Source organism: Triticum dicoccoides, chromosome 2A (assembly GCF_002162155.2).
Source record: "Triticum dicoccoides isolate Atlit2015 ecotype Zavitan chromosome 2A, WEW_v2.0, whole genome shotgun sequence".
Classification (NCBI taxonomy): Eukaryota; Viridiplantae; Streptophyta; class Magnoliopsida; order Poales; family Poaceae; genus Triticum; species Triticum dicoccoides.
In genome coordinates this window covers 445,306,383-445,317,264 of record NC_041382.1, presented here as the reverse complement: position 1 = coordinate 445,317,264, position 10,882 = coordinate 445,306,383, and the positions used below count along the sequence as shown (strand labels likewise).

Below are 10,882 nucleotides of genomic sequence, written 5' to 3'. Positions count from 1 at the left end.
TCATCATGGACACCATGTGCATCCTCTACTTCCACTGCACCAGCATCTCCATCAGGTGCCGCCTCCAGCCATGATACAAGAAAGCAGGCACAACCACCACTATCTGCCAAGAGCACACCTGTCGGGCCTGCGCAGAGCTCTTCTTATTCCATGGCATCAATAGGGCACACAAGTGATATTATTTGTCGTCGTTGTAAGAGAAGTGGACATTTTGCGAGAGAATGCAAATCTCAACGTGTGATGATTGCTACTGAGGATGGTGGGTATGAGTCCGTTAGTGACTATGATGAGGAGACTTTGGCTCTTATTACACATGAAGAACACGGTGGAGAGGATTCTGATCATGAGACGCAATACATGGCTGCTGAGGATGCTGACAGGTATGAATGTTTACTTGCTCAACGTGTTTTGAGTGTGCAGGTTACACAAGCCGAGCAAAATCAGAGGCATAATTTGTTTCATACGAAGGGAGTTGTGAAGGAACATTTTATTCGCGTCATCATAGATGGAGGGAGTTGCAACAACTTGGCTAGCATGGAGATGGTGGATGAGGGAGTCTTGGATTAGGGGGTCTCCGGACAGCCGGACTGTTGGGCTATGAAAATACAAGATTGAAGACTTCGTCCCGTGTCCGGATGGGACTTTCCTTGGCGTGGAAGGCAAGCTAGGCAATACGGATGTGTAGATCTCCTCCCTTGTAACCGACTCTATGTAACCCTAGCCTCTCCGGTGTCTATATAAACCGAAGGGTTTAGTCCGTAGGACAACAGACAATCATAGCATAGGCTAGCTTCTAGGGTTTAGCCTCTACGATCTCGTGGTAGATCAACTCTTGTAATACTCATATCATCAAGAACAATCAAGCAGGACGTAGGGTATTACCTCCTTCAAGAGGGCCCGAACCTGGGTAAACATCGTGTCCCCTGCCTCCTGTTACCATCCACCTTAGACGCACAGTTCGGGACCCCCCACCCGAGATCCGCCGGTTTTGACACCGACATTGGTTCTTTCATTAAGAGTTCCACTGTGTCGTCACCATAAGGCTTGATGGCTCCTTCGATCATCGGTAGCGATGCGGTCCAGGGTGAGGTTTACCTCCCCGGATAGATCTTTGTATTCGGCAGCTTTGCACTACGGGCCAATTCGCTTGGCCATCTGGAGCAGATCAAGAGCTACGCCCCTGACCATCAGGTCAGATTCGGAAACTTAAACTACACTGCCGACATCCGCGGAGACTTGATCTTTGACGGATTCGAGCCCGTGTCAGGTGCGCCGCACAGTCACAACGAGCACGACGTAACTCTGCCGTCGGACAGTGTTCGGGTGATCGCATCTGCAACTACTCCAGCCTTCAATCCGGAGCAAATTGCACCATCCAAGGACGGAGGGACATACCCCGCCATGGAGGCCGCACTCTCAGTGGCGATGGAGCCGGATACTGACTTCACCCCTTACGAGAACCGTGTCGCCAAACCACTGGATTCGTCCCCCGCCACAGACTCCGAGCCGCCCGCATCTGTGCCCATCGAATCTGACTGGGCGCCGATCATGGAGTTCACCTCCACGAATATCTTTCAGCACTCGCCTCTCGGCGATGTGCTAAATTCATTAAAGTCTCTCTCTTGTCAGGAGAACCCTGGCCGAACTATGTCCGGCTAGAATGGGACACAGACGACGAAGAAATTCGCTGCCCGCCCACCACCCACTTAGTAGCCACTGTCGATGACTTAACCGACATGCTCAACTTCGACTCCGAAGACATCGACGGCATGGACGAAGATGCAGGAGACGAAAAGGAACCAGCGCCCACAGGGTGCCGGACAGCCACTTCATCACATGACATATACATGGTGGATACACCCAAAGAAGGCAATGGCGAAGAGACAGCGGAGGATGGCCCCTCCAAGAAGCAACCCAAGCGCCGATGTCAGCGGCGCCGCTCTAAGTCCCGCCATAGCAAAAGCAGCGATAACAGCGCAAGAGAAAATAACACTCCAGTCGACTCCAGAGGAAACGACGATCACATTGCCCTGGCGGCAGAGCACGATGAGGCTGCAAGCGGCGAACATAGTGCGGATCCGACGTCCGAACACGGCGACACCGAGTATAAACCTCATCAAACCCCCTCTGGGGAGGAAAACGGTCCGGACGAAGATGCACACATCATCCCGGAAACGCACTTGGAGCAAGAGAACCTCCGCAGAAGACTTATTGCCACATCGAGGAGTCTGAAGAAGCAGAAGCAAAGGCTTAGGGCCGCACAAAATACACTCAACAGTAGGTGGAACAAAGTGCTCGACAACGAAGCAAAGTATGGTGGAAGTTACCACACAAAGAGCTATCCAAAGCACAAGCTGTTACCTGAATTCGACGACGAGGCCTTAGATCCCACACAGCCAAAAAATGAAACGGCCAACCGGCCGGATCCACAACCTTGTGACTGTGATAGAGTGGATAACAAATACGCACATAAGTCAACACACGATGTATGTGAGGACTTGCGCCAAAAATCCGGTATGACCAGATCCATCTATGGATCTAGGAAGCGTGCTCCGGCACAAAATCAAAATCAAATACCACAACCGTCCGAACGCCTTGGTACATCCAAGTACAGGGGTGTCGCACACCCCCTATGTTTCACCGATAAGGTGCTGGACCACGAATTCCCAGAAGGATTCAAACCAGTGAACATAGAGGCGTACGACGGGACCACAGACCCTGGGGTCTGGATTGAGGAATTTATCCTCCATATCCATATGGCTCGCGGAGACGATCTCCATGCCATTAAATAATTGCCCCTCAAGATTAAAGGACCAGCTCGGCACTGGCTGAAAAGCCTCCCTGAAAACTCAATTGGAAGTTGGGAGGAGCTCGAGCATGCTTTTCGGGCTAATTTTCAAGGGACCTACGTCTGACCTCCGGATGGACGATTTAAGTCATATAATTCAACAGTCCGGAGAGTCCGCCCGAAAGCTTTGGAACATGTTTCTCACCAAGAAGAACCAAATCGTCGACTGTCCGGACGCCGAAGCCTTAGCAGCTTTTAAACACAGCGTCCGAGACGAATGGCTCACCAGACACCTCGGGCAAGAAAAACCGAGAACAATGGCAGCTCTAACAAGTCTCATGACCCGCTTTTGCGCGGGCGAAGACAGCTGGTTAGCCCGCAGTAGCACCAGCGACCCAAGCACATCCGAAGTCAGAGATGGCAATGGAAAACCACGACGCAATAAAAACAAGCGTCGAAATAAAGAAGATAGCCCAGATAATACGGTGGTAAACGCCGGATTTAGGGGCTCTCGGCCAGGCCAGCGGAAAAAGCCTTTCAAAGGCAGCAGAGACGGACCGTCTGACCTAAACAAGATTCTTGACAAACTATGTCAGATTCATGGCACCCCCGATAAACCTGTAAATCACACCCACAGAGAATGCTGGGTCTTCAAGCAGGCAGGTAAGCTAAACGCCGAACACAAGGAGGGGAGACACCAAGCGAAGACGAGGACGAGCCTCGCCAGCAAAGCACTGGAGGACAGAAAAAATTCCCACCAGAGGTTAAAACAGTCAACATGATCCATGTGACGAAGAGGAGAAGCAAACATGCACTCCGAGACACACACGCCATAGAGCCCGTCAGCCCTAGGGTCAACCCCCGGTTGGCCTGCCCAATCACTTTTTATCGCGGGGATCACGCGACAAGCATCCGGCACGAAGGGTTGGTTGCCTTGGTGTTAGACCCAACAATAAACGGATACCATCTCACACAAGTCCTCATGGACGGCGGCAGTGGTCTAAATCTGATATATTAGGACACAGTCCGCAAAATGGGGATAGGCCCAACAAAAACAAGCACTACTAGAAAAAACACTACCAGTAGCGTGGGTTTTTTGCATACCAATAGCATGGGTTCCCGCGCTACTGCTACGACGCCACAGCTAAATTTTAGCAGTAACGCGTTTTTTACCCCACGCTACAGCTAAAAAGTTAGTAGTAGCGCGTGTGCACCCATGCTAGTACTAACCTAAAACCCACGCTATTACTGACCTAACTACTAGTAGCCCTCACTTTTGACCCACGCTACTACTAACAATCTACGAATTAAAAAATAAAAATTAGATGTAGTACTCATGAATGGTAATGCGTCCAGTGCAAACAAAACCAACTCACAGAACCATCTCAAGATTCCATTTAACATCAGACACACAGAACCATCATCATAAGGCGGGTACCTTCCCTAGTGGTCTACCACCAACCTAAACAGACCACCTCTCTAGATGTATCTACAAGGCTAGGAATTCAGACGCCGGTGGACATGAATCCTCCCTCTCACGGACGGTGGCGTCGAGGTCCTCCACATCGTCGACCTCCGGCGTCGAAATCACCTGGACGATCATCTGTGCTATGTGGCCACCGGGCTTCACGGCGAAGTCCGCCTCTGAGTGGTTGAAGAGCACAGCGCCACCGGGCCGCGCTTGTCAGCGTCGATCACCTCTGCGCCCACGTCGGGAAAGTGAAAACTTGTTAGTTCGCAAATTGCATCAGTTCAACCAAATAGTACTATTAACAGTGTGCTGCAAGAATAAGAAAGCTCAATGTCAAACATCACTTTGGTTGTTAAAAATATCATTCATTCATCATATAACATTATTTTTTGTTGTCAAATCCTGTACACCAAATTCACATTTACAAGAAGTCAACTTCTCATTTCTAAATGGCTGAGAAGTGATCTATTTGGTAACAACAAATGCCAACAGTCAAATTCATATTAGCAGAGATCAAATCATAAGAATCTAAGACAAACATACAAGCACTGAAGTATATGGGGCGTCCTTCAAAAGTTCAGTCAACCCTTCATATGAATCCGACCAAATCTAATAACATAGAAGGTTTTGAGTAGAGAAGGCACCTTTGGGAATGATAACTTTGGTGGAGCTTCGACAACTTCACCAAATTTAACCTTTTCACGTCCAGGGAATTCAAGATGAGTCTCGACCTTACCAGCCTTGCACTTCTTTTTCTTCTCGTCCAGATGTCTGAAACCAATGATACAACATACTTTATTATCATACATTGCCATGAGTCAATGTGGAAGTTCTCTTAGAATATTTTGTCCTAGTTCACAAATAAAAGCTGAAGCAAGATACATGGTTTATTCTTTACACGAGGCAACATTGGATCCAAATGAATTGATGCAAAAGCTACACAATTAGAGTCAAGCAAACCAAGACAGATCAAATGGTTAGACAACTTACTTCTTCATTTTCTGCTTCTTCGAAACCGAGAAATATAGAACATCCACAAAGTACATTTTCTTTAAAGTCATTCTTTCCTACACCCCATAAAAGCTGTCACTCAAGGAGTGACATGTTTTTTATTACAAAAATTCACCACATTCTGATTAACATGGAAAAGCAAGTAGAGTTAGCAGACCAAAATTAGGTTCAAAATGTAATGCTACAGATATCCAATATTCACAACTAGTACTTTCAGGCGGCATGTCAAATCACTCTGTACAGTGGCGGGTCTAGCATTACACTATGGGGGGTGCCACTAAAAAAAATTCTGCGCAAAGCTCACAATTTAAGTGTAATGCAAGCATTGCAAATTCACATATTGTAATAACTATGAAAATGTCGAAAACATACATGGTTACTACCTTGTTTGTCTACACCAGACTTGCACATGCTTCTTGTTCTGAAGCAGTCCCATGTTCTTGAGTGTGCCCTTCAGCAGCCTCTTCTACTAGAGCATTAGGAGCAGTAGCAAATAACTAGTATCATCATTAGTCAGTACCGAGCACCACTTCAAAGGAATTTAAAAAGGAAGATAAGAACTACTCATACTATATGCCAACCAACATCCACCCAGTTCAGAAGAAAGCGTATATGCTAATATCAGAAGTTCAGAACCATATGAATGAAACTCGGGATTACAGGAGAACTGCTTTCACCTGACAGCGCAACAAGAGCAACCAGTAATATACATACACATTAACACTAGAGCTAGCTCAATTTACACTAGGACTACTCCGGTTATCAACATAAAGAGGCGAGAGGCCGAGAGGCTCAGACCTCGAGTCAGAGGCGAGAGCTCCAAGCCTCCAACAGGATGTGAGGATGACCGCCGACCGCCCGACCGGCCACCCGCCAGCGGCGCAGCAGCAGCGCCAGTCGACACGCGCCCACGGCCCCACGCCGGTCGCCGTCCCCGCCGCCGCGAATCGGCGAAGCAAGCTAGGTTTCGGTCTATGCCTCACTGTGGTGAATCGATTCGTGCAGATCGCTCTGTTGTGGCCGTGGCGTTGTAGTGTCCAGCAGTTCCCAAAAGGCCAAAAAGCTCAAGAACACACTCCAGAGACTCCAAGAACTCCAAGAAAAAACAGCAGCACGTTGCAGGGGCCTTCACGTTCAGCTGGTGATTCTACATACTGTTATCATAAGGGATGGACAAATCTAACACGACTAGGTTATGCAATGATTTACAGCAAAATCAGATAGCTAGCACTATAGAGGAACACCATTGTTAATACGCATGTGCTTTCGAGAATGATTGGCTGTAACACAGGCAAGATCTCTGACACTAAACCCTGAACATGAGATGTAATATAGGTGTTTGTCTAGTCAATTCTTGCGAAGCGACTGATGGACATCAAACTAAATCCGATACTTGCAGCATACACCACATAACACTGAACATTCCCATTAACAAATTTTCCAGTACATTACAGATAAACTGGTGGGGGTGGTTCGGGACCAATTTGACTGGGTCAAGCGTGACACACACAGGCTGAAGTGATAAATCCAGGACAAAGAAACCAAGAGTATCCCTACTAGCTGAATTTTTTAGTCTGAAGTATGTTACAGATACCATAGTAAGACAGAAAAACAATCAGATGAGTAGCTAGATCAGTCAATAAAAAGGGGGAGGGGAGGGCAGGGGCAGGGCAGGATAGCTCACGAGGTCGAGGATCTGGAGCAGGGAGCGGATGTTGGCCTCGTCCATGGAGCGGACGTCCTGCTCCACCCAGGTCCCGAGCTCCAGGAAGCCCCTCTGCTTGCTCCTGTACATCATACTGCGCGCACGCAGGTGTACGCGGCCTCCCAATCAACAAACCGTTCTTGCTGGCCCAGAGGCTGAAGACTCGAAGGGGTAATGGAGGAGACGCACCTGTTGACGAGGCGGCGGCGGCTCTCTTCGTTGGAGAGGTCGATGGCGGTGTCGGCGGTGTTCTGCTCGGTGGAGGCGGTGACGGAGAGGAGGCGGCTGGAGGCCGCGGAGAGGATCGCGCGCGAGGAAGCTGGAGAGGGGATGGCGCGGCGGAGCTGGAGCGCCCGGCGGAGGAGCGTGGCCGGCGAGGAACTGGCGGGCGTGGGTGGTGGCGGCGGGGAGGAGATCGTGGGGGAGAGGAGGTCGACACAGGGGTGGGGGTGAGGTCGCGAGAGTTCTTTTTTGAGGAATTCACGAGAGAGTTCGGTGGTGCGAGTGGATCGGGGTAGTAGTAGCGTGGGGTGTCTCACCTGCGCCATAGCTTTTCACTTAGGCTAGCCATAGTGGGGTAATTTAGGTAGTAACTTAACATATCTCAAGACAATTTTGCTTATGTAGCAAATATTTAATGAAGAGAGAGGTGTTTGGAGTAACATAATATGTTACTGTAACATAGCGCTTCCTGAGGTAAAATGAGTCTATAAGGCAATAAATGAAACAAACTATGACACTACAATTACTAGTAGAGGGCCCGTGCGTTGCCACGGGCTCTTGACAAAGTTTACAAGAGTTACATGTTAAATTTCACATGCATAAACAATATAACACGAACACAATTACTGAACAATTGAAGTCCATTTTGCAATGAAAATTGATAACAAAAAGAAAGACTAACGACATGTCCATGTAACAAACTGAGCAATGTTTCATCTAAACATCTATTACAAATTATCAATATCTAGATGATACACTTAAGAAATTCTTTAACAATATCAGGAAAGTTGTCTTTAGCTTCATTCCCACGGTGTTTGTCACTCATACATCCAAGCGGCGCCCAATAGACTCCGCAAAATCTAACAATGCAACCAGCTCAGGCTCCTCAAAATTTGGGCCACCCGCGATGGCCAAAATGTTATAACAGGCCGTACTTGTATAAAGTATAGAAAACAATGATTCAGCTAAGTAATGTAACATATCTGCTTTGATACGCTTAAGAAATTCATGTATAACTTAGATATGTTGTCTTTGGCGTAATTCACATGGTATTTAAGCAAGTGTACAAAGATTGTAACTATCCCACACGAGCAATATATGTCGTTAGCATGAGGCTATTATGTGCAATATGTAAGAATATATATGCATTATAAAATACTCACCGTGCAAAATGGATGAAGCAATTAGGTAGATGAATACACTATCACTAATCATTATCTTTGATGTTATTACAAAGAAATAATACAAGTAATGATTTTCAAGTATTCAACTGTCCTCGCTCATTAAAATACCAATCAATGATTTATATGTCGAAGTTAATATCTTTAGAATACCAACCAGTGATTTACGTGACCATATAAATGTAGCTTCAAGGGTGCAGGCATAATCTATCAAGCGTGAGTCAAATTAGTTACAACCAATAAAAATGAAATGATCATAACCACAGTGAAATTAAGTACCTCGTGGGATGACCTTTAAAAAAAATATTACAATGCTTTAGTTTGGGCTTCAACAGGAAACTGGAATATAGCAAACATACACAAGCTCCCCTATCTGCTATATAGAACAGTTCAAAGATGGATGCTTATAGGACCGACTGGCATAAATAAGCAAATTGATGGCCTACTACCGATAACATGATGATGCTAATTGGCAGTCACGTACTGTATATAGGAGAGCAAAGAAAGGCAAGCCTCGCAACAATCTTGCAAAGCATAGTCGTAGTAGACTGCAGTGAGGGGTGCAAAATGAACATCAGAATGCACAGCATGTGGAAGAGATTTTTTTTCCTTTGTTTGACGACCGCTTGTGTGTTTGCCTTGCGATGCACCGGACGGTTCGGATACGGTGCTGCTGCACAGTATGTTAAAAAAGTTTCTAGAAAAAGAAAAAGCAAACTCACGCAGACTCCTATCACTGCCTCACTCTCTTCCTCTCTCATCTCGCCGAACACTCTCTCGGCGCCGTCACCCGACGGTTCGATCCCTCCGCCGCCGTACGACCTCTCGCGCCACTGCTAGGCACCGAGCCCACGCGCCGCAGATCCGCGATCCTCGGCAGTCAAATTCGACTTGGATGGGCGGAAGAGCTCGCTGTCTGGATCTAGGTGGCACTACCTCCCTTAGAGCTGGTCGTGGGAGAAGCTGTCACGCATCTTGCGGCCTGCCGCCGTCGCAGGTCAGCTGCTCCCGCTGGCCGCATGCCACACTCCCCGGCCGCCGCGGTCCGCTGTGGCGCTGCTAACTCTCCTGCTCGTCGCGTGGTGGCCTCATCTCCCCGGTCGCCCTTCTCATTTGCATCCAGCCACAGCTCTGCCTCCTTCCTCATGCCGCTCGAGCTGTTCCAGTGAGGCTACAAAGCAGTCTACTACTGGTGAGTTTTCATATTCTGACATGGTAGATTCCTGATTATTGTTTGGTTGTCTATTTCTTTGCTTTTTGTGGTGTTCGTTCAGGTTGTATATAATCTGTGTTCTTCAATTCGGTTGATGTTGAATGGATCTGAATGAATGAATGGGGGAATTACCTGATGAAAATTCAGGCTACATGAGCGTCTATGCATTTTTATTCAGAGTTCAGGCAGCATCAATTACTTAGTAATTGATTCAGACAATTGGTCCACACTCAAAAGCTATCCTCGTGCTTGTTCAGACGTTCAAGCGGTCCAGTGTGTAGTACCAAATCAACTGAGTGATACATGGTGAACTATTAATAAATGTTGTTCGACAAGAAAACTGAAAACAATATACTCCTACATGATATTTGATTTCCATTGGTTTCATGAATTCTTGCTGATGGCTATAACTACTAATTTCTCTTAGGGTGATAATTATTAATTTTTGGATATACATGAACTAATGAATACAACCTCTAATATATTTGTACTGTTTGATTTGCTTCGTAATTTGTCTCTTAGAGAACAGAAAATAGCAGTAGTGAAGGCCCTAAAGCAACCACCTGTAAAAAAATTTAAAAGAAGGGTAATTGGTACTAAAACAAAAACGTTCCATGTAATGTGAATCTGGGGCTTACGTAGCTTGAGAGTTTAGAACTTTAGAAGTAGAGTGGAGTTTGGAAGTTAACTGAAGTCGAGGGAGGGGTGGAGCTCTCTGAAACACACCCTAAGCCTAAAATGTAGTGACCTACTATATGATTACAATTGCCTCACTCCAGAGTTACACAGTGGTATGTAGATACCAGAGGCATCTCATACCTAGCTTTTCTAGTATATAAAAGCATATCAGTACCCTTTTCACATTAAAACTGGAGCACTGAGATCTTACGTTATTTGAAACTGGCTATCAGGCTTCAGGGCCTCACATATTCTCACGGCGCTTTCTGAAGTGTAACTCTATAAGTTACTAAGTTGAAATCTGTCCTGTCAGCACTATTTTATCATGTATGATATTTTTTCTTTCTTTCCAAGAAATTGTCTCTTTCCTTGTTTTGGAACTGATATTTTATATGGTTGCTTGACAGTATGGGGCAGAGCTATTTACTGGTCTGATTTCTCCTGGGTATACTCTGCTTTCGGGTGTCTGATTTGATGACAAGAATATTGTATCGACGGTCAACCTGGACTGTAAATTGGAACCGGAAGCAATAGCTCTCCAGGCACGCAATGCAGAGTATAACCCCAAGGTAAAATCATTATCCTAATGCATTCTTCAGGATGTTTGCTTTTT

General features: G+C 46.5%; 1 protein-coding gene across 1 annotated transcript; it reads right to left on the bottom strand.

The window, feature by feature from the left end:
- Positions 1 to 4,129: 4,129 nt before the first annotated feature.
- LOC119357885 lies at positions 4,130 to 7,523 on the bottom strand. The gene is made up of 5 exons (XM_037624674.1): positions 7,165 to 7,523; positions 6,955 to 7,069; positions 5,654 to 5,736; positions 4,904 to 5,030; positions 4,130 to 4,488 (listed from the first exon to the last, which is right to left on the bottom strand). The coding sequence occupies exons 1-5, from the start codon at positions 7,521 to 7,523 to the stop codon at positions 4,483 to 4,485; spliced, it is 690 nt and encodes a 229-aa protein (XP_037480571.1). The 3' UTR covers positions 4,130 to 4,482.
- Between the last annotated feature and the right edge of the window lie 3,359 nt (positions 7,524 to 10,882).

Bases quoted from the DNA above. Each gene is read 5' to 3' on its own strand.
- LOC119357885 (XM_037624674.1), bottom strand. From the start codon at position 7,523: ATGGCGCAGGTGAGACACCCCACGCTACTACTACCCCGATCCACTCGC. The intron at 5,737-6,954 runs GTGAGCTATCCT...ATGCTCTAGTAG, and splicing joins TGCTCCAGATCCTCGACCTC to AAGAGGCTGCTGAAGGGCAC. The intron at 5,031-5,653 runs GTAGTAACCATG...CATTGGTTTCAG, and splicing joins GTCTGGTGTAGACAAACAAG to ACATCTGGACGAGAAGAAAA.